Raw genomic sequence first — 22,885 nt, forward strand, 5'->3', positions numbered from 1 at the left:
GTTTTGTTTTTAATCATAAAATATTTCTCTGGACACCAGAAATTACAAACCCTTAACGCTATACACTTCACTTTATTTTAGAGACTAATTAATCATAATTTAAATTTATCTTATAAACAATTTCTTTTAAAAAACATGGAAGATAAAAAGAACTCAAGTATTAAACTCAAGGCCTTGATTATTATTATTATTTTCTTTTTTTTTTTAAACAAAGATATTTTAAGAAATGTATCAAAATGATAACTCTGTGGGTATTGTAGCTGCTAGTCAGGCTCTGTAACACACTGCTCCACAATTTCACGCAAGTTTGGATTCTCCATCGCAGCTGCTACTCTCTCTTTGTCATTGATTTGCTTGTTGACTGCAAAACACCGCAGGAAAAGTGAAGTCAGAAGCAGTTTTCAGTGGTACTTTACACGTACTGCATCAGTACCGTGACAAATGCTAGGTATCATACTGCAGTGAAGATTTTCCAAAGCTAGTGGATGGCCAGCTCAAAGGCTGAGAAAATGCTGCTGTACAGTAACAGTACATTGTGTCAACTTCCTTTTCAATTTTCTTTTTAGGTGGAAGATATTATTTGCGTAATATCCAAAATTGAAATGTGTACAATAGCTGATAAAGCACTGTACAGGCAGACACTTAAGTCGCACGGCCTAGAATAAGAAGGCTGTGCCAGACAGGATAGAAGGACAAGACAACAAGAAGAGTGTGAGGGTGCTCAAGAGCCAGGATTAACAGAGGACAGAGGATTAACAGGAAATTGAGAACAAAGCAAATGAAAGCTCAGTCACAATAAACCACCAAACATTTTTGTTACTTTTCCAGTTTAGGAAAAGAATGTAAGATGCACTAATGACGTGTCTTGAAATCCAGCATGAAATTTGTGACAAATTAGTAGTCCAAATTCTCCCGGTTCAATTTCTAATAATTTAACCAAAAGAACCGATTTTCCCCATGCAAAGATGTCTAATGCTTAAGAACAAAAAAGCCTGGGACGTTGCCTAGACAAAGGCTTTAACAACTTTTTAAGCCAGTGATTGGCTATAGCTGAAAGAATTTTGATGTCCTGCAAGTTTTACTTTAAACATTGACTGAGAAACATATTTTTGTTATGATGATGTTAAGATAGCAAGATCAACCAGTCAGGAAGTTCTTCATATTAATTATTCAGCAGCACGGTTGCAACTTCTTTTGTTAGAAACAGAACTCAACATCTGCAAGAACTGTGGGGTTTTTTTGTTTAAAAAAACCAGAACAACAACAACAAGAAGCACGTGTTCACAGTACCAATACAGCTTTTGAAACAGCCTCAACTACATGTTTCATTTTAAAGCTTTAACAGTGTATTCATTTCTGAAAAGGACAGCAAGGTAGGGGAAGAAAAAGACTTCTCAAAAGAACACAAACACACAGTCTAAGGCTGCACTCATTCATAAGCTCTACTTACTATCTTCTTCAGTGGAATGTGTACCTTCAGATATGTAGATTTCCAGCTAGAGGAGAGATCATTAATGTTAGATGCATACATCAACAGCTGAATATATACATTACTGGAAGAAAACAAATTGTACAATACACAGACAATGCATGTAATGCATACTTTTAAAAAATGTTCACAGACAATGAAAGGGGACCAATGACAAGAGCTGATCTTAGACTTCACTGCAACACAATCACAAGACAATCTCCTCTTCCATTTCAGAGAGGCCCCAATAATCTTTCTTCAAAATTGTGGAGGCATTCATTCCTCACCAATATCAACTGCTCTTGTGAAAAAGTAATTGCAGTTAGGCTACTGGAAAGAGAGTGGAGAATTGGCACTACTTTTCCAACAAGTTCTCTGCAGGCCACAATTCAGGAACAATTTGTTTAAAAGCCACCAGCAATGCAAGTGTCACTTTCACAAGCTAAGCACTCTTGAAAAGACATCCTTTAGGAAGAGATTCCTAATAAGATATTCCTCATAAGTTTTGCTCAGTGATGAGAATCACAGATATTCTATTTGAAAACAGTAGTGTAATGCAGTATCTATTTCCTGCATGGGAACAGATTGTAGGACTAGAATCTAAACAGACCTAAATCACCTTCACGCATTTAACAGGCCTGGGAAAAACAACAGCAAAAAACCCTCACGCATGTTGAGCTATGCGCTGGTTTTGGCTGGGACAGAGTTAATTTTTTTTTATAGTAGCCAGTATGGGGCTATGTTTTGGATTTGTGCTGAAAACAGTGTTGATAACACACTGATGTTTTAGTTGTTGCTAAGTAATGTTTGCACTAGTCAAGGACTTTTCAGCTTCCCATGCTCTGCCAGGTGCAGAAGAAGCTGGGAGGGGACACAGCTGATCCAAACCGCCCAAAGGGACATCCCACACCATATGGCGTCATGCTCAGTATATAAAGCTGGGGAAGAAGAAGGAAGGGGGGACGTTGGGAGTGATGGCGTTTGTCTTCCCAAGTCACCGTTACACGTGCTGGAGCCCTGCTTTCCTGGACATGGCTGAACACCTCCTGCGATGGGAAGCAGTGAATGAATTCCTTGCTTTGCTTGTGTGTGCAGCTTTTGCTTTCCCTATTAAACTGTTGTTATCTCAACCCACGAGTTTTCTCACTTTTACTCTTCCGATTCTCTCCCCCATCCCAGCAGGGGGGAGTGAGTGAGCAGCTGTGTGGTGCTTAGTTGCTGGCTGAGGTTAAACCACGACAAGCTGCAAGGAGATCTCATAAAACTGACATACCAAAGGAAAACCAAGTAAACAAATCTTATGCCTTTTATCTTATCTCACTGAAGCTAAACCTATTTGTTACCATGTGTCCAGCATAACAAATCACTGTCTACCTAATTTTCTAGAAATGCAAGTCCCACTTTACACTGTTTAAGTGGAAAGATGAAGCTAGCAACTATAAAAACAAAACGACAACAACAAAATCAACACCAGAAATCCTAATTTATACTTTAAATTATTTCAGGCAAGTTTCTAAAGGTCTATAAAAAACTATGTTTGTCATTAAAGGTCTACTCTTAGTTCCTGCTAAGACCCAAACAATTTTCTTTAAGGATGTATTAACCCCCCGTTTCCTATATAGTTTCTTACACTCCAGCAGCATAGCCAGGGCTAGCCTCTGTTAGGTACAGTATGTTGACCAGGCTCAGGCCCGTGTGCCGTCTACGCAACAGTTCCTAAGAGAGAGGTCATAAAGAGGTTCCCCAGTGCAGTTCCAGTTTTGAATTCTGCAGTTCTTCTAAACTCTAATGAACCTGTTCTGAGGTTTTCACTTCCTAGATGATGCCTACATAAAGTAGTGGAACTCCCCTTAACTGGTTTCTAACTGACGACAGAGTAGTTCTCTTGCTTTCAGGGCTCGCTCACAGAGGGTTGGTCCACTGGAGACAACTCTCAAATATTCCAAATGGTACAGCAGAGACAGTAACTATTAATATTCTATATTTATGATGCTTAGGTAGATTGAAATATTGCAGAAGGCCAAATTCATTTTCCCCAAGGCAAAAGTATGATTTAGATTCTTTGTAACACTCAATTTGAAAACACCCTCTCTTCCACCAAGCAAGAATCCGAATGACAGCTGGTGAGGAAATCCCTCGAAACACAGTGTATTTCAGAAGTGCAGCAATAAACGGTCTTTTGTAAAGGAAAAGAAGAACCACAGTTATTCACAAATCCCTCCATGTGCTACACTGTACTGCAACATCACTCCCTCCATAGGCAAACAAGATTTAAAGAGACCCCATCCTTCATCACAGCTTGCAAGTTACTTGATACTGCAGTATACATTCTTTTAAAGAGAACTTGGCATAAGTTCATGTAGTTTAAAGCAAGTTCCAGAACAGATACTTTACCTTATGTCTAAAAGGCAAACATCTCTGAAGTTTTATTCTTAAACAAAGGCCTGTTTAAACAGAACAGATAAGAGATTTTCTTGTAAAATTCAAGGTTTGAGGTGCATTTTCAGAGAATCCATATTTAACAATCAAAAAACAGCAGTATAATTGACCTTCTCCTTTTGTATTCTGAGCAGCACAAGCCACAGAGGAGACTAAATAATTTGTGTCTTGACCCTTTGGACATAGCTTCTCAGTTAAGCTCATACCTGCCTTACAAGCTTAGGAGGTCTCTGGTCTCTAAACACCTCCTAGAAACACTAAATACAGACAAAGTCCTCCATTTCCAGCTTTCTTCTATATTTTTGATAGAGCTTCCTGGCTGTCACTGTGGCTGCATCTGTACTGAGAAGAATGCTTGTTTTGTTTTCTAACATTTGTTCAAAAAAATCCAACATAAATTGCTTGAAGAACACAAGCCTGCAATGACTGGGGGGCAATTCAAGCTCGTAACTTTACTATTTAATGTCTAACATACAGACTGAGCAGGAGTGTTGTGGTTCATCTTTGGGAGCGAGATCCAAGCTTGGAGACACCCTTACCACCAGCCCATTGCAGTTTCCCCACAAGGCCTGGCTTTACGACGAGCTACGCAAAGACAAAGCCATATTGCAGCCCCAGTTTGTCCTCAGGCTGAGCCAGTGGTAACAGCAATAGAAAATATTCCCGAAAAGAACTACCACCTTAGAGTACTCTGTACAGATAAGGAAGTTTGGGAAAAAAAAATAATCTGTTTACTGCCTACATTCTTACATACACTACCCAACTCTTTAAAACAGTTACCATAACCCTTTCCTGTAACAGCATGAGGAACTGTGCTTCAGTGGTCACACAATACCGATAACGACTGCACAATCAAACAGACATCAAAGACCTGGCTGACATTTCAGTGCTGAGAACACGATTAGCATGAAGTTTAAGGTTTGACATGTACATCATTGATCCACAGATCTGAGCCTTAACCCACTGACACTCCTAAGAGGGTCAAACTATAAAAAAATTATTACTGTTTGGCATGCTAATGCTTTACTATCTATACTTTACTTTCTACATAAAGCTGCAAAGGTTTATTTGGGCATAAATACATGTACTTCTTCATTAAATTAAAGACTTATTTTCCCTTAAATATTTAAAACAGACTGAGAAATCTTAGTATTGATATATAATGGTAAGACTTGCTAACCTTGGTACATTTAAACAAATCATTTCAGAGATCTCAGATGTGATTTTTCAGATGTGATCTCACCACAAATGATAAGGGGGTGGGAAAAAAAAGGCAAAATAAGCCAGTGTAGATTTTCATTCAACTTAATTGCTTTCAAACTCCTAACAGTTCAGACCTTTTTTTGGTACTCTTGGATTGCATGTGGGGTGTTTTGTACATATGTGGGAACGGAGAACAGCCCATAAGATAAGGGAAAGATGAGGAGACAATCATGAGTCTTAACATTTTTTTAAATTTAAGAGCTGCCAAATTTTCAATTTAACATTTTTAAAATAATTTGGACAATATAAAGAAGGAACTCTGTACCACTTCCCAGCAGATTTTTGAGAGCTTCTCTTTGAAGAGTTTCCCTAACTTGATAAAAACAGATGGATGTCCCCACATTTCCTCTGGTTTTTGTTTGTTTGCATTGCTAGTAGGGTTCTCAAGATGAAATTCCTGGCCAAACTGCTGGCAAAGCAATACTGAATTTTAACTAAGACTGATGTTATTCAGACAACCTAAAATTAACATTACGCTCATTGTTACAGATTTGATGAAACAGCAATCTTACCAATGAGAGTAGCCAAGGAGCAATGAGGTACTGTTGGTGTAAACCTGATGATAACCAGATATTCATCTTCACCTATCTCATGCACTTCAACACAGCTTTCCGTTACCACTTCCAGTTCTTCTAAAGTATTAGGTTTCTCCGGGTCCCGGATAGTACGGATTATATCTAAAGCAGAAGACAAGTGACCAACAATAAAGCAGCTTTCCTGAATTTAATAAAAGGTACTTCTATTAGAAACCATCTTCCCAGCATTGTTTATCTTGCTCCTCTTCAGAAAAGGCAGAGCTGTAAATATCAGTGATACATTATCTCACAAATTGCTTCAGAACTGGGCAAATTAAGACATTTATTGTTCACTGTGCACATATTTTTCACATTCCAGTTCTAAACCTGCTATTATTTTTACAATCCCATTATAATAAATAGAAACCAAAACATGCCTATTAAAGGATATGTATTACCTTCGGAACTACAGGTCATTTAATATTAGCCTATCCAAAAGATATATGTAGATGTAGTATTTCAGAGAGGTTTGCTTCCTTTCAGGTTTTTCAAAATCTAACCTATTAACAAGACAAGCCAGATTTCCTTCTCATCTTCTCTCCACTTCCCAGACCAGGCCTCACAGATAAGATTTTGAAGCCATCTTAAGGAAAGCCAATACAAAAATAATGCACTAATCCATATTTATCTGTATCAATGGTCACTTCCTTAGCTTGTAAAATGTGGAGATCAACTTGTTTTAATATACCTGTACAGAAAATGATAAGCAGCATTGCCTTTGATAGAAGCAACGTGTTCTGGATTAGCTAAGGAGGTTTCATCGCACAATGAAATAGAATTACATTGATTGTTGCTTTTTCCATAGAGCAAAAGGTTTTAAAGTAATATGCAAAAGCTACAATACTTGATTACAGGGCACCAAAAAATAATGCACAAGAAAGTATACAAATTCAGTAAATTTCCTAAGAGCCTGAAAAAATAAGTCTCTGCATTTCAACGTATTTGCTGAGTGACGTAGCATAGAAGGAAAGGCAAGGAGATCTCTAGCCTATTCACATCTGTGCCATGTACACGGCATAACTTGAAGAGACACTAATTTTGACAGCGGAGGCCAAACCTAGGAAGTGCCCAGCTGTCACCCCTCACTCGCTGCTGCCTTGTATGCAGTTATTTGTCCCAATTACAAGCATTTCTGGTACAAATAAGGTAACTAAAGGGATACAGGTTAAGATCACTTTAAAAAAAACAGGTTAAAAAAAAAAAAGAAGAGCTATTTTTAGCCAGCTGTAGTGATTTTCTTTTTAGCGTAGCCTATCAATAGCTCTACTACAATAGCTAACTGTATTGCGAAAGCGCACGTGACGCCAGCCTTCACTACAGCAAATTACTTCAGTCTGTCTTCAGGTACAGACAGACCTGCCCAGCCCTTAACTTGAGAGCTGCAAAGCTGCTTTCAGTGCCCTCCTGACATTAAGCTGATAAGCCCAGCCTCTCTGCAGGCATCACAGGCATAGTACAACATGGCACTCATATTGCTATATTATTTCCAGGCAGGAAGGAAGCAAGCAGCCAGCAGGCAGGGACGGTAGGTCTTGTTTGTCTGGACTCCATCCGTGCAGGCATACCCTAAAGTCTCTGACCGGTGAGGGAGGAAAAGACTTACATTTGTACAGTTGTATAAGCTTTCACTCCTGGTACTCCCCTCACCTTCTCAGAACCTCTCACCCTCCTGCAAGGGCTACTCAAATTGCTCTCAGAACCTAGGTAATCCTTTCTGCAGGGCTGGGAAACACTTGTTGTCCAAAGTCAGTTGTCATCACTCATACCATAACACAAAATTTGGGATGAATGAGAGAACTTAGCCCCATTCCCTAATTTCCAGGGAAGCAGACAATTGCTTGAATCATTCTGAAGCCCCTAGCCTCTGTTTCTCTGTCTACATCACAAGGATGTGATGCTGCTGAATTACAAATCTAGAAGACGCAGTAGATGCCACAAGGCTATTTGTTCTGTGTTCCCAAAGAATTGATAACTGTTCCCTCAATTACATTGGGGATCATGATGGTAACATGCAAGCAAACTGTCTAGCTTTATTAGAATGTTTTCCAGCAAACAGATTTAATAGTCCCATTTGTCAGACAGCCTAAAAGTGTTTTCACCTTTTTTCCATTGTTCTGTCTCTAGTATCACTTTTTGCTTAAAGTCTTAGACAACTACAGAAGTCTAGCCAAACAAACCACCTCAATGAAAACAGAAAGACTACTTAAAGAAAATGTTTTTGATCCTGCAACATCTAACCCTATTTGATTTGAAGCAGGGGAATTCTCACTGAAGTCACTTTTGATGTTTTATCCACAAAAATAGAACAGTTCAGTTGGAAGGGACCTACAACAATCATCTAGTCCAACTGAAATTACTTCATATATACATACAACAGAATTATCTTCACATACACATTTCCTTGTAATTTGTCACATTTCTTTCCCTATTTTTAAATTTTATCCTCTTTCTACGTGAAAAGGCCCACTTAAAGAAGAAATCAATTACTTCACCAAGCAGTGAGAGGAACACTGAAGTTGATTTAGTTCAGTGGTATTTCATGGATGTCTCTGGTCTTTTAAATCTAAATTTTACACAGACAGATGCTTTAATTCTGCAAAGATCATGCACAAGCATAACCCTATGGATGAACTGCAATCAACAGGACTACTTACATGCTTAAGGTTCATTACCTAAGTTATTACTTAGGACCACTGATGTTTTAAAGTACCTATATTTACTTTAAGTACCTATCACTCAAGTTTTAAAATTGAGTTTGTTTGACATTGTTTGACAATGTCAAACTTTTATTCTTTTTAGATAAAACTGTACAGTGCTGCATAAAATCCTCACACTACTCCTAACTGTCTACAAAATAAAGCCTTGAAGCTTGGCAGTGTTTTTGGAATCCTCTAAGATCCCACACGCAGCATTGTCAGAGGTGAAATCTCTCCATATTTTACAAAAAACTCAGTCATTCAGTAACAGAAATCTCCATTTCGCTGGACTATCTGGCTGACCTTTCTGGAATTACTTGCCTTTCCAGGTGTGTCCAGCTCCTCTTCTGTCTAAGGTGATGAAACGCTAAGGTAACTCCCCCCAACGCAGGGACCGGGCAAGCCCAGCAGCAGGCCAGCCCCTTTCCCACCGCTCAGGAGCTGGGAAGCAGCAGCATCACCCACCAGTCAAGCAGGGCATGAAGAGTTCTCTCAGCGCACTCCTTGCTCGGAACCCTAACAGTGACCGTGGCACACGCTCCATCCCAAGGTCACAGCATCCACCCCATCTCCACACACAGCCTAGGGCTGGCCGCGTGGCTGGGGAAAGCTAACAGGCACCCAAGACAGGCCCTCAACCTTCCCTTAATGCTTCCTGGACTCTCCAGCACCCAAAGGGTAACCCCTCCCCGCCCCACATCCCTGGCAGCGATTCCAATTCTCAAGTAAGCCAAATACACTTCCTTCCTGCCCCACAGCAAGAGCAGCCACCCTCACTCCAGCCCCTCAGGGACCACACACTCAACCCCAGGACACAGATCCGGCCCCCCACAACGGCTGGGCAGGGCCTGGCTTCCCCCACCTCACACCCCCCAAGGGCACAGCACCAACGGCCCCCAGCGCCCCTCACAACCCTCGCCCCGCGGCCCCTCACAGACCCCCGCGGCCCCTCACAGACCCCCGCGGCCCCTGCCCCACGCTCCCTCACAGCCCCGCTCCACAGCCCCTCGCAGCCCCCTCACGACCCTCGCCCCACGGCCCCTCACCCCAGGCCTCCCCGAGGGACGACCCTTGTCCCCAACAGTCCCACGCCAGTCACCGTAAACCTCGAGCGCCTTGTCCTGCTCCATGGCCTGGTTCCGGGGGGCATGGCAGCCCCTACGCAGCCCGGAGTACCACAGCACCCTGTTCAGCGTGTGCGACAGCAACCCCAACAGCAGCGACATCCTCCCGCTCCGCCATGGGAGAACGCGAACCGGACCCTCTCGGCCACCGTCCAGCCGCCGCCACCGGGAAGTTCTTCTCGGGGCGGGGCCAGGAGGCCAGGCCTGGGGGCGGGGTCGTGTTATGGATGCCCCGCCCAGGGGCGGGGCGGGGGTGTGGTTAGTCGGTCCCTCAGCGTTGGCGGGATTTTGCTGCTGCGGGGAGGGGTGGCTGTTCCCGGGGGGTCTCACCGCGCTGCCCGGGGTTGCTGCGGTAGCCCTTGGCTCTGTGGAGCTGCCGTGGCGCCGGCAGGCCCGCTCGCCCACGCAGAAACACCCCCGGTCTGCCGGGCTTTGCCCCAAGAAGCCCCGCACTTTCCAAATAACGGTAGCAACTCAGCTTCTAAAGTAGCACGGGGGAGGGAGCCGTCATGATTTACTTTCCAAGCTAGAGCTGCAAGATTTAAATAGGAAGAGGCACGGCTTGGATAATGGGAGTTAGGAGTAGGTTTGCTGCAGGTTTCGAGCTTCTTCAGACGGCTCAGCTGTGCGCAGAACCGCGTCTCCAGGTGCTGTGAGGAATATAAAGGTCCCCAGAGGCAGTCGCCTACCTTGATCTCACCGCCCGCAGGGAGCGAAGGTGGCGGCAGCCCGGTCCCCGCCCGCCGGCCCGCACGAAGACTACAGCTCCCAGCGCGCATTGCCCCCCCGCCGGCCGGAGCTGGGCCGCGGTGCCTGCTGGGAGTTGTAGTCGCGCCACGGCACTGGTCAGCGCTGTCAGCTGACCGGAAGAAAGGGCTGCTCCGTCCAAGATGGCGGCGGGCCGGCCGGTAGGCCGGGGGTGGCAGCCCTCCCTGAGGAGGATGGAGGGGGCGAAGAGGGAGCTGCGCGTACTGCTGTCGCCTCTCTCGGGGGAGGCGCAGGGCTCCCTGCGGGACGCAGCCTGGGTCCGGCTGAGCAGGGGCCAGGACGCTCTGGGCAGCCTCCTGGTCCCTGGTGGGATCTACCTGGAGTCCCTGGTGCCGAGCGGAGGCGTCCGGGCCCGGGGCAGCGTCCTCCCGGGAGCCTGGGCTGAGTAAGTGGCAGGGGGCGAGCAGGGGAAGGGGAGGCCGGGAGGGGTCCTCCGGCGTCGCTCTGCTGTGGTGAGAGGCGGCGGGTGGACCCCAGGGGCTGAGGGCGCTCCCCGAAAGGGAGCAGCCCTGCACAGGCGAGGGCAGGCCCTGAAAGCTGCAGGAGACTGAGGGGGACTTTCAAACCCTGCCTCGAAGTGGGATGCCCTCCGCTTAAAATCCCGTTGCTGGAGGGGACGTTCATTTATATTTACTTATTTGTGTAGTTGTGGGTGTATTCGTTACAGTAGATCAAAAAACAAACAAAAAAAAAAAAAGGAAGAAAATTCGCCTGGTTTTGTCGAGTTGCTGGCTTAAAATTTCCCAGTGCCCTGATAGTTTGGCTTCCTTGTCTGCTGGTCAGGGGCAAGCTCTTGTCATGTGATCGCTGAGTGTCACGCACATGTTTTTAATCTGCTTTAGTAGCTTTTAATGCTGAGTTAAAACCACAGTCACATTGCATTTGTAAAAGTCTGTAGTGTCAAGCAATACCAACACCATTACTGTGCTCCAGTCTGGTGTTTCGCTCTGCACCATGCTAAGTGGCTGCCTACCTCTTTCCTCTCTGCCTGTTCCCCTCTCCATATGAGAGCAGGTGTGGAGACAGACACCTGAAGAGTTTCTCAGCCCGAGCAACGGGGAGGCAAAACATATAGAAATAGGCAATATGCTCTGCTTCTCCCTAACTGGCAGTGCTGGTTTTCCTCCTCCTAAAAGAAGTTCTGAAGTAGAGCATCACTGCCGTGGCACGTGTCATGGATGGCTAAAGGAAAGAAACACACAAGGATACAAAACCCTGTATTCTTGAGAGGAAGAGAAGTAGGGATTCCTCAAGCGCTGTCTTGCATTGCAGTCTCTGCTAGGGGTGAAATATGTTCTAGTATTGGGAGGGGAGGGGGCAGCAGCAGAATCTTTACTGCAAAAGATTAAAATTTTACTGTCCATCATTAGCACACTTCCAGAACTGTTCAGTGTATGAAATGTGGAAAGAGAATAAGGTCAATAAACATACTGAATGTTGTATCTTCAGCTTCATGTGGGAGAATACAGAAGATGATCATCTGCAAGCAGACAAGACAAAAATACTGGCTCTTAGTAAAAGTCATGAACTGTTTGTCTATGAATTCACTATAGAAGATGGAAAATACAATCCAATTTCCCTGCACAGTTGTAAGGAAGATACACTTAAAAAGCTCCTTGAAGTTAAAAATATTAGTGAGTAAACTTCAATGTGTATTCCATATTTGAAATTATTATAGGTCTAATTCTGCTTCACCTAGTGAAACAATTCGAGGCAGTAGGATTGAACGCTAGGGAAATGTCACATACTTTCACGCTGATTTAAAGTGATCAGTAGCAATATTAATGAACTTGAAAAGTAATAGTGACATTTCTGTATTCAAAGTTGACATTGTTAGAGGGAATTAAACTGTTGTAGGGTAAGGTGTTCAGATGATACGAAGTTAAAAATAAACTTTTAATAAAACATATTCATGCAACCCTGCTATCTCAACCTTTCCCTTTAGTATTGGAACTGATGGAAAATGTAGAGATAGGGCTCCTCACTAATCCTGCAAAGACCAATTATGTGTTTAACCTTGCGTTCTGTGATTAGCAAACGCAGTATACAGTTCGAATGCACAGTCTTTCCAGGACCTAGGCCTTTGATGTGTTACATGTTGTTAAACAGTCTCCATTGCTAAAGTATTTTTATTGCCAAAGATTGTAGTTTTTATTTTCAGCGCTGACTGAAATACTATTTTGTGATGATTTTTTGTGTTCTTCATAGTATTGTCCACTTAAAAAGCCTGCGCTGTTTTAGGAAACTGTTCTAAAATTAGTGCTCCTGACATAGAAGGTGAGATTTAAAACAAAACAGGCCCCCCCCCCAGTCCCAACTTTTATTAAGGTGGTAGCAGAGGCAATGAATTTGCGCTGTAATTTTCTTGAGATATCTTTAGAAATCAAAAGTACCAGATTGCTATAATCCTAAAATATCTTTAAATTTACAGGTCTGTCTTCAATTTTCTCTTTGAGGATACTGTCTTTTGAAAACAACAAATGCATACTTCTGCTCAATAAGTTTATTGTTGTGCATCTCACCTTTCCTGGAAAAGACTTACCCTTAGAGACATGTGACTGCTTTACCCTTGATTTGCCTCCGCAAGTTTTGGAAAGAATAACAGATGCACACTTCTGCAGGGGGATCCTGTTTCTGTTAGATAGTTTGGGCTGGATTTGTATCCTTTGCAGTAGAGGCTAGTTCTCAGTGTAAATGATCTGGAAGGACAAAGTCGTTTTTCTTTTCTGTCAGGGTTAAGCAGAAATTTCTTGAAAGACATTCAAGCGTCTGGTTTGAAGAGGCTTTCAATAAAGGGGTTGTGTAGTGATGTGCTAGTTAATGTAGTAAAAATGCCGTAGTCGTGTATCAAAGGTAGTTTCTCAACATGCCACTGGAAATCTGTTTCATGCTGGAGTAATGGTTTTCGCTGTTTTTGATATGTGGATCTGCGTATAACAGGCTTACCTCTACTGTCACTAGACTTTCTTTTCTTAATTAGAACTTTAGAAATTATCTGCAGATATGCAGGGAATCACAGCTTGGAAACCAGATAACTGTCTTCTGTGTTCTAATGAACAGGAGCTCAGACCTGTCAGACTGTTCCACAAGCTGCTCAACTTTAAGCTATTCTTTGTCAATTTTTTCTGACACGTATGTAAAAAATGCAATAAAGTCAGGTTACTTTTTCTTCCTAATTATATAACTGCCAATATATATTTGTCCCAGTTCACTTCTAAGTATAAATTAACTCCTTTGAGATGGCACAAGTTGCATGTTTGTATAGCACCTGGCACAATTCCCTTCTAATCCTAGCTGAGCTTGAAATGCTCTTGTAAAACAAACAATTCTCAATGTGCAGAGATTGGCTTGGACCACAAAGTTAACAGAAATTCACCATCTTCCCCTTCTATGTAATTTCTTGTTTGTTGGACAATCTGAGGCTTGGTGTTTTCTTTGACACTGTTTAAAGACGTATTTGACTCTTTCGATGGTACAAATCTAGCAAACGTCAATGTAGCGCTCTGCCAGGGAGACACGCAGGATGAGGACAGGAGTCCAACCATCACACCACCACTCACGGCGATGAAAGTGTCGCATGATCTCAGTGTCGCTGTGATCATCAGTTCTGCCAGCTGTGCCATCTCTGTGGATCTAAACATGTACTTCAGGTACGTTTGCAGCAGAATTCTTAAATGAAAGTTTTGAGTACAACTAACATTAAAAAGTGCCTAATCTTGGTCCTGTAATAGTTGAGATGCTGTCAGCTTTTTAGTTTGAGTTCTGGCTCTGTGATAGAGAGGAAATTTCATATTTGTTTAAAGGTTGCCCATTATTATTTGCTCCAATTTATGCTCTGTCACTTTAACAAATAGAAAAACTTTGTATTGGACTTTATTATTTTTTTTCTAGGAAGGTTAGGATACGTGCTGTCAATTAGTGCCAGTGGTGGTTGGTAGCACCTTTTAGAAATACTGTAGGGTATGGGATCGTTAAAGTATTCTGATACAGCTTTACTGATTTTGCTTGATAAATTAGGACTAGGTTGTAATTTAGAGGTGTTGTCCACCTCAGAGGAAATAGCATCGGGTTTTGATGGCTTACCTGGATACGTTTTTGTGAATGCTGTTAATTTGAGAGAAAACTGCTTCACTGATAGCTCCTGGAGGAGTTAAACATGAAGGAAAAAAAATGTTAAATCATCTGAGGGAGGTGAAATTTAGTATTTATTTCTTTGCAGACAGTTCCCTGGGCATTTGCTCTGTAAGAGAGATTCTGAAAATCTCCCGGTGAAGCCTCCTGAAGGACTTGATGAGGATGACCTTGCTAGTTCTGACTATAGCATGGAGCTTTTGTCATTGCCTTTCCGCACAGACAGGTACATAATGAAAATACTTTCTAAACCAAGCTGGTTTTTGCCTCCTTTAGATCACTGATTAATAAAGTGCTGAATTTTTTTTAATTGTAGTTGTGGCAAGTAAAATCAGCTCATTCTGCTTTAAATCTTTTGAATGTTAAGATGATGTTAGGAAATGGGCCGAGACAACTTTACATGTGTCATCAAACAGCTTCCAAATAGTAATTACTGTTTAGGGTGTTACCTTTAGTTTGATCCAGTATTGACAGATTTTTGTATTCCAAGTACTTTACAGTTTGTTGTATGTTTAGCACAGATGAGTGCATGCGGACTTCAAAATATTTTGTGCTCATGTAAAATATTTTAACTGTGTTGTGACCCTTAGTATTAGAGGTATTAATACTAATCAAATATGCTAATTATAACTTGAGGTAAATGTAATAAATACTCAATTCTAGAATTAATTTCATTCAACATTTTTTTTTTATTGATGGGAGCGTTTTCTGTGAGGAAAACAAAGTTTTCTACTAAAAATGCTCAGCTTCATGGACATTGTCAGCTAATGCAGCTGTGATCATTCACCTTGGCTGCAAACAGTATTTAAATAGAAATAAACAGGACATGTTAAGGTTAAAATGCAAGATGCTGGATGTAATCTATAAGCTTAAAACGCATCTTATTTAACTGAGGAAACTTTAAAAATGTATTTATCTGCATTGTTGTTGGAGTAGTGCCTGGTGGTATTATGGGTAACTTCTTTCTTCACCCCAGGTCCTGGAAGGCACATTTATCCTCACTATGTGATACAGTAAGGAGAAGAAGACCAGGTTCTCCAGATTTGGTGAATGACTTGAATTTACCTTGGTATCAGTTTTTTACCCATGTTGAAGATCATGATCCTGAAATCTATGAAAATTCCGAGAAGATGGTGGCTTTTGTTCCACGGGCTGTTACGTGGGCCCTTTCCAAACCGTTACAAAGCGATGGTACAAACCTCAGCAATGCAAGACAGCAATGGAAGCAAATCCCCATAGAAGCACCACAAGAAGTGGTGAAACTGGAGTGTAAATTGGTAACTGGCGTTAAAGCCCTGTTTGTAGTATTAACAAATGACAAAGGATTGACTCTTGCTCTCTGGGATTTTGAGTCACAAGATGTGACGTATTACCACTTTGGCAAAAATAGTGTTTATGTGGATTGCTGTGAAGAGGTGCCATTATGTCTACTTCTGACAGGTGAGGAGGTTTTTTATATAACTGTTCTGATGTAGCCTTCTGATAAAAGCTTTTGGTTTTTTTTCCTGTAGTGCTCTTCTTTCCTGTCTGCCTGCTGCTGTTGGCTAATTTCTAATGCATTCTTGCCGAGGTGAAATCCAAATGGAGCCATTGCAGCTTTGCATCATCATTTTGGAAGAGAGGCAGTAGATAGAAATGTTGGTGTGTAGCAACTTGCTTATATATTTTTAATTATGGTTTGATTCTTTTATTTAGAACATGGTCTCTCCTTAGTTCTGTTTGGTTTAACTCAAGAAGAGTTTTTGAATAGATTGATGATCTATGGCAGTGCTGGAGTCGTAGATTCTGTTTGTCATCTCAATGGATGGGAACGATGTTCAATTCCAGTACATGCGCTAGAGGTAAAGAAATCTGTTTCATGTCTTACAGATAACAAAAATACTTCTTTAAAGTAATGAATGCAGTTTAGCAATGTTAGTGGTGGTTTTAGACACAATTAAAAGTATGCCTCAGTAACCTAGGGGCAAAAAGTGGTGGTTTAGTTATTAAATAAACAATTAAAAAAACGAGTAACCCAGATGAGTAGCCTAAAAGAAGAAATACAGCAATAAAGTTAATGCACATTAAAAAAAAAAAATTTTTTTAAACTAAGCAGTGTTCAAAAATCCCTCTTAATTGGACCCAAAAGCATTTTTGCCAATTTCTGCAGCAGTTTTTTGTCCTCTTGCAAAATATCAAATATTAAAATAAATCCTTGGAACTAGATTTTTGTTTTTATCAGACCACTCTTGTAAAGCCAAGAGGAGAACTTAAAGCTACCAAATGTTCCTTGGTATCCCTTAACAATATGTGATAAAATATTTTTAATGTACCAGACCACAAAACAAATCCGCTTGTGTCTCTGCAGTTTTCCAGTGCTCTAGTTCTACTTTTAGATGACAGAGATCCTTCTTTAAAAAAAATACTGTTCCAGAAGTCTGCGACTCTGCAACAGTCTGTCCACACCATCATTCAGTACACCGACAGTCTATGTTTCCGGTTGTGTTTGGAGGGAGGGAGCTCAGATGAAGACGTTTGGTAGGGTTCTTTTGGTTTTATTTGAAGGGTGTGATGGAAAGTGAATTGATGGGGGCGAGGGTCACGGCAGTTTTATGTTGCTGTAAGCTTATTCAAAGTCCTGATTCTTACAGTACTTACTTTATATCCCAAATCAAACTCTGTAATAAATTGCTGAATTAACATTTTGTCTCTGAAGATATGGGGCAGGGTTTCTGCAAAGCCTATTAAAGGAGCATGGCAGGTATTGAACAGGTCACCTTGTTATTTCAGGCTACAGGTGTTGCACACATAGCTTACATGTCTTCTTTTTTTCTGCATGTATACTTTGTCACTGAGTATGAAGTAAAAATACTAGCAGTAAGCGTACAATATATATTTTTAGAATACATGCATAATTGTTCTACTGCACGTTTGTCTAGGCAGGTTTGGAAAATCGTCAACTAGACACAGTAGACTTATTTTTAAAAAGCAAAGAAAGTCTTTTCAATCTGTCTGCACTCTGCTCTGCACCTGAACAGTCTACTGATAGCGCATCCCAGACTTACCTGAAAAGTAAGTAAAATACTTTCAGCTACGTGGAGGTTTAAATTTCATTGCCTTTCTATTTATGGCTCTGTTTGTAAAAACAGATTGAATTGCCTGTGCTCTTGTATGTTTGGATGATGCTATATTGCAACTTCTCTACTTCTGGAAAATAAGAGAGAAACGGTGCATAATGTGTGGGGTTTTTTGTTGTGTGCTGTTATTGGCATACGTATTATAAGCATTTTGATGTGAAGGCAAAGCATATTACACATATTGTTTGACACATTTTAGAAGAGTTTTGTAGCATACCTTTATGACTTAACTTAAATTTTAAATTTATGTGATTAGTCATATGGTAGAATGCAGATGTTTTAACTTTTCATGTAAATATTGCAGATTTGGAAGAGCTGAGGCCAGCTTTAAACTTGCTTTGCTCAGCGATCAAAGAAAATGATATGGAGCCTCACAGTAAACACTTTTCTGAGCAGCTGCTAAACCTCACATTGACTTTCCTTAGCAAGCAACTTGAAGAAATTTTTGTGCACACAGAGGGTAAGATTACTAAATTTGAGTCATATGTAGTAATGTACTGTGTCATTGTTTAGGTAAGTAAGAACAACTAATTTTTTTTAATTAAAGGCCTAAATTTGCCTAGAATTAACAAAAAAAATGTGCTAGAGTTAAGTGAATGAAAGATGTTATTTAAGGGGAAACATGAGAAATTAATCTGAATACAGTATCTGTGTTAGCCCGAACGACTATGATCAGGCTCTCAGATCAGACAGGATACTGTCAACAGGATCATTTTGGGATGCGTAAGAATGGCAGGATGGGACTTTCAGGCTACTGGTGGATACTTGATGGTAGTGCAGTTAACGGCTTGAGTTTAGCCCTCAGCTGCTCATTCTTTCCTCAGTGCCGCCGCTTGAAATATTCTGGCACAAATATTTCTGTGGCTGTGGAATGGAGTAGAGTAGTTTAAGAAACTGATACAGCTGAAAAAATAGCCTACCAGGTTACTTTTTATCTGGAGCACTTCCCAGTCCGATTTACTGTGTGGCAACACAGTCACACATCCCAGTATAACCCGAAGGGTGGCACAGAAGCAGGAAGCAGCGTCTGGTGGGGGTTGCAGACTGGATGTGGCAGTGCATCAGTACTTATGCTGGCACAGTTGCTGAAATGTTGCTCTTTGAACTACAGCCTAAAAGGTGCAAGAATAGAGTAACAGCTGGTATGCTAGTGAAGTATTAAAATGACAGAATTCCAGAGGACAATTTTGTTTTGCTAGAGAAAACTATGGAGAGTGGGGTGACATGTCCTAACATACAGTGGGCTGTCCTGCTGCTTGGGTCTGAATTGCTGTCTCAGTGATGCTTTTTAGTCTGTGGACCAACAGGCTATTCATGTTAATGCAGAACTGATTTCCTCTGATAGTAAAAGGTGCACGCCGTTAACTGTTAATCATTTTTTTCTATGTGATTTTTAGTAGTCTTTGTTTCTCACTACATGAATGTTACATTTAAAAGTCCCTGTATTTTAAATGGGACTTATCTGACTAATAATTGGTTGGATTAATAAAAAATTTCAGTTCTCATTTACTTGTCCCTGAAGGGAAAACACATCAGTGAGGACAGGGGGACCTCTCCGGAGCACTGGTAGGATTGTGACGGTATCCAGACAAGCATGCTGGTAGTGGTGGACAGTATCAGTACCTGTACAGGTCAAATTGCAATAGAGAGCTGATGTGCTCTTTCCTCTGAGCTGTGTTCTGTTTATTAGTCAGGAGAATGCATTCAACATTGCTAAGCATTAAAAATGCTGTATTGTTCATTTCTGTTTAACTGATATCTTGGATGCTCTTGACAGAACCTGATGAATTCCTGCAGAAGGGTGCAGATATTTTAACTGACTACATTATTAAACTTAGAAAATTTCTGAGAAGATATCCTCGACCACAGATAAATACAGTACACACAGGAAGTGATCTTGATGAAGACCTACCTGCATTAGAAGAAAGCCATGTGTGGGAAAAACTGACACCAGAGGTAAAAATGAGTAATCAATTTTTTACTATTCTTATTAGATATATTTAAGGAAATTATTAATATGGAAATGTGTTTAAACTATTGGGGAAAAAAACAATATAGAGATTATAAAGATAGTAACACTGAAGATTAATGAGATCAGTTTGTTCCTTTTTTTTTCCCCTTTTAGGAAGTCATTGCTGAGGCCATCTTAAGCAACAAAATGCCAGAGGCCCAGACCTTCTTCCGAATGCACCAGCATCCTGCTCAAAGTCTTCAGGAATTTATTCAGACAGGTTTGAATCTGGTCTATGACCGTCTTCTGAAGGACAATACCAGAGAGGCCTCAGAACTTTTAAGAAATATGGTGAGAGGTGTTCAGTAAGCGTGCTGATAGTTCTTAACACTTCTTTATAACTAACGAAATAAATGAACGCTAAGAGTACAGGGAGCATGTAGGTGTCTTATGGGTGTATTGATTCTACCACATACATGTATTACAATGAAAATTAACTTGTTTTAAAGAACTGCTTTGATCCCTAATGCCTTCAGAATGCTGAGAGCGCCTATTTGTGAATGTGTATTGAGTGATGTCATGACCAGCAAAGTGTAAAGGTGATTTTGGCAAGTCAGGTATTAAAGGGTACACATTTTATATCCAGAACTGCTGGAGACATCATGCAGATCACTGGGTTATTATGACATCTTTAGTAACTGGTGAAGCGAATATCACAAGCATGCTTGTAAAAGGTTGTGTGCTTCGGAAAGAAAGCAGGTGCATTTATTCTATCAATGTACAGCTCTATTTGTACAGTTTGCATACAATGAGTATCTTCTTTTTTGTTAGGGCTTTGATGTGAAGGAGGAATTGCATAAGATATGTTTCTACACAGTTGATAAACATGTACGAGATTTGTTGGTAAGTGTACAAAAGGCTTTTTTTGTCTAGCTGATGTTCTCAGGTCTGAAGTCTGATGTGTATTTATGCTGAGAGAAAGCATTGTATTCAACACACTTTCAGAATGGGAACAAGCAGGTTTTGTCCCTGCATCCTTGCACTGTAGGTGCTGAAACACGTCATTGACATGCTTATGTTCTTTTGTATTTGCAGTTAAAGTTGGTTAAAATGTCATTTCTTTGTTCTGGCTCTGATCTAGTTCTCATCTGCTTGCACACAGTATGAAGTCCTGGCCCTCTTGTAATTTAAATGTATTGACCTCAATGCTTCCAGCGGTTGGTTAACTCTTTACACTTGCAGGATCATTTACAACTTTAATATATTACAAGTAGATAAAAATTGTGATTGGAGGTAATACTTTAATTTGAATTAAAGGTGAAAGTTTTACGAGAAGAAAATTATTTTTCCGAAAAAGAGAAGAAAATGATAGACTTCGTGCATCAAGTTGAAAGCTTTTACTCGGAATCCTTCCAAGAAAATAGAGAGATTCAATCTCTTTCCAGGTAATGTGGGTTATCAGCTTTAATTATTAATTAATAACGTTAATAGGTTTTAAAATAAGCTGACTTCTACGTTCTGTATGATTTACTGCACTAACAAATACGGTCTTCTGTAATTTCATTAATTTCACACTGCTCTTCATTTGCAGAAATAAGGGTCAGTGTGGGAACTCATTACTTTTCTCATTAATGTAACAATTGCTGTTGTGTTCTTTCCAGACTAAGACATATGACGTACTGTCATCAGTGTAACAGAGGTCTTCTGTTCATGTCATCATCACCATAAATGAAGTCTTTTTAATAACAAATAATATTATTAGAATTATTAATCAAATGAAACATGTTCAGATTGAATGTTTGCTCTATTTTTGATATATGAGACTCATAATATAGCGAACTAAAGTAACCTAGAAAAATCATTTTACAGTTAAATAATTGTAAAAATGTTACGATACTTATCATTTGCTATGTCAGTTTTGGAAAAAATGAGGTAATTCTTTGCTCAGTGCTCTCACTCTGAAACTTTTAGCTGAAGTAAGTCCCTCTACCACTACCAGAACTGTCTTCAAAATGGACTAGCAAAATTTATTGACCCTTTCATCATATTCTATTTGTTAGATTGTGGACTGTTTTTTAAAAGAGTTCTAGAAAACATCCTAATGCAATACTTCATTGCAGTTTCAAGAACTGGAGAAAGGAACAAGACTTTTCCAGACATACAGCTGTTCTAGACTCGTTGTTGAATTGTGATAGACATCGGGTTCGCAATAGGAGAGTCAGAGTGATGTTTAACTGGGCTCAGTGGTGGGATGAGCTTATTCAGGAAATGATTCTTCTCCCCAGAAGACCACGCCAAGGCAAGTATTCTGGTACTAAGGACTTAAAAGAAATTGTGAATTAAAAGTCTGTCTTTGACGTAGTATATTGCAATTGCGTAGGAGTGGCAGTGATATAACTGAAGTTGTGTGCTACCACAGTAGGTCACTTATTTTTTGTCAGTGAAAATGGGTTATCATCCTATTGCGTTCTGGCAGGGATCTGTGTTTTTCTTGTAGAGAAAAATTTGGAACTAGCTGAAAGGGACTTGTCTAATGCATGGCCACTTGTTGTAAATGTCATACTCTGCTACATTCTGTAAAGCTTATTACACTGTAGTACTACATTTAGCTTTTCCATCATAAAGCTCTAACAAGTTGTAACAGTATACTTAATCTCAACATCATATTTGCAACCATTCATTAAAAATATGTACTCGTATAAAGAAATGTCACTATTTCCCTCAGTAGTGTTTGTTTATGCTGGTTTCATCAGTTTGCCTTTTTGAAACGCAGAACTCAAGACATGTAATCCTGAGGTTCTTTGGATGCACTTGACAGCCCAGCATGATTGGCTTAATATTTGTTCATGGATTGAAGAATCTGAGCCCAACCAGACTTTGTGTGGACAAGCTAACTGGCCCCCTCTTACTCCAGACATTATTGACCGGAACATGCTATGTAGTAGCTATATGAGAAACGATATATTAAACAAGCTGGCTAGGTATGTGCCTTAATGCATTATACTAACTTTCTATCTTATGTGAAGCCAAAATCAGATAGTTATAGAAGTACATGTTAATAACATCTTTGATACATATTAATTTTTATATTGTATTTAGTGCCCTTTTTTGAAACAGCACAAATCCATTAATAAATTTCATTTTAGTCTTGTACTTGTACTTTCCGTGATCTGAAAACAGTAAGAAACATGAGAGGAACAGAAATCCTCTGTCAGTCCTTCAATCTTTCATAATGATTATATTCCTGATGCAAATTTTAATGCAAGGGAGAAAATCCTAAACACATAGCATTTCGCTCCTCACGCCTTGTTCTCTGCAGTGAACTGTAGTAACTAAGATATTGTTTGAACACTA

General features: G+C 40.5%; 2 protein-coding genes across 5 annotated transcripts in view; one reads left to right on the forward strand and one right to left on the reverse strand.

Moving 5' to 3' along the window:
• Nucleotides 1-217: 217 nt before the first annotated feature.
• Nucleotides 218-9,763, reverse strand: CIAO2A (cytosolic iron-sulfur assembly component 2A). Of its 2 annotated transcripts, XM_075506485.1 has the most exons (5): nucleotides 9,541-9,762; nucleotides 5,683-5,847; nucleotides 3,863-3,912; nucleotides 1,451-1,496; nucleotides 218-361 (listed from the first exon to the last, which is right to left on the reverse strand). In XM_075506485.1, the coding sequence occupies exons 1-5, from the start codon at nucleotides 9,665-9,667 to the stop codon at nucleotides 264-266; spliced, it is 486 nt and encodes a 161-aa protein (XP_075362600.1). In that variant the 5' UTR covers nucleotides 9,668-9,762; the 3' UTR covers nucleotides 218-263. The 2 variants fall into 2 exon arrangements, with proteins under 2 accessions (XP_075362600.1, XP_075362601.1); XM_075506486.1 differs by lacking the exon at nucleotides 3,863-3,912 and having other exon boundaries at nucleotides 9,541-9,763.
• A 253-nt stretch (nucleotides 9,764-10,016) lies between these two features.
• Nucleotides 10,017-22,885, forward strand: part of SPG11 (SPG11 vesicle trafficking associated, spatacsin) — a 36,864-nt gene continuing 23,995 nt past the window's right edge. Inside the window, exons 1-15 of one of the 3 annotated variants that reach the window (XM_075506482.1) lie at nucleotides 10,017-10,031; nucleotides 11,783-11,967; nucleotides 12,765-12,992; nucleotides 13,785-13,983; nucleotides 14,553-14,690; nucleotides 15,441-15,904; nucleotides 16,160-16,305; nucleotides 17,383-17,515; nucleotides 17,885-18,040; nucleotides 19,358-19,536; nucleotides 19,706-19,882; nucleotides 20,363-20,434; nucleotides 20,849-20,976; nucleotides 21,652-21,830; nucleotides 22,305-22,512. In XM_075506482.1, the coding sequence (XP_075362597.1) occupies nucleotides 11,787-11,967; nucleotides 12,765-12,992; nucleotides 13,785-13,983; nucleotides 14,553-14,690; nucleotides 15,441-15,904; nucleotides 16,160-16,305; nucleotides 17,383-17,515; nucleotides 17,885-18,040; nucleotides 19,358-19,536; nucleotides 19,706-19,882; nucleotides 20,363-20,434; nucleotides 20,849-20,976; nucleotides 21,652-21,830; nucleotides 22,305-22,512 (2,588 nt within the window). In that variant the 5' untranslated portion in view covers nucleotides 10,017-10,031; nucleotides 11,783-11,786. Of the gene's footprint in view, nucleotides 10,032-10,132; nucleotides 10,148-10,454; nucleotides 10,719-11,782; nucleotides 11,968-12,764; nucleotides 12,993-13,784; nucleotides 13,984-14,552; nucleotides 14,691-15,440; nucleotides 15,905-16,159; nucleotides 16,306-17,382; nucleotides 17,516-17,884; nucleotides 18,041-19,357; nucleotides 19,537-19,705; nucleotides 19,883-20,362; nucleotides 20,435-20,848; nucleotides 20,977-21,651; nucleotides 21,831-22,304; nucleotides 22,513-22,885 lie in introns of those variants that run through there. The other 2 variants (XM_075506483.1, XM_075506481.1) reach the window with 2 other exon arrangements.

This window comes from Mycteria americana, chromosome 6, assembly GCF_035582795.1.
Source record: "Mycteria americana isolate JAX WOST 10 ecotype Jacksonville Zoo and Gardens chromosome 6, USCA_MyAme_1.0, whole genome shotgun sequence".
Classification (NCBI taxonomy): domain Eukaryota; kingdom Metazoa; phylum Chordata; class Aves; order Ciconiiformes; family Ciconiidae; genus Mycteria; species Mycteria americana.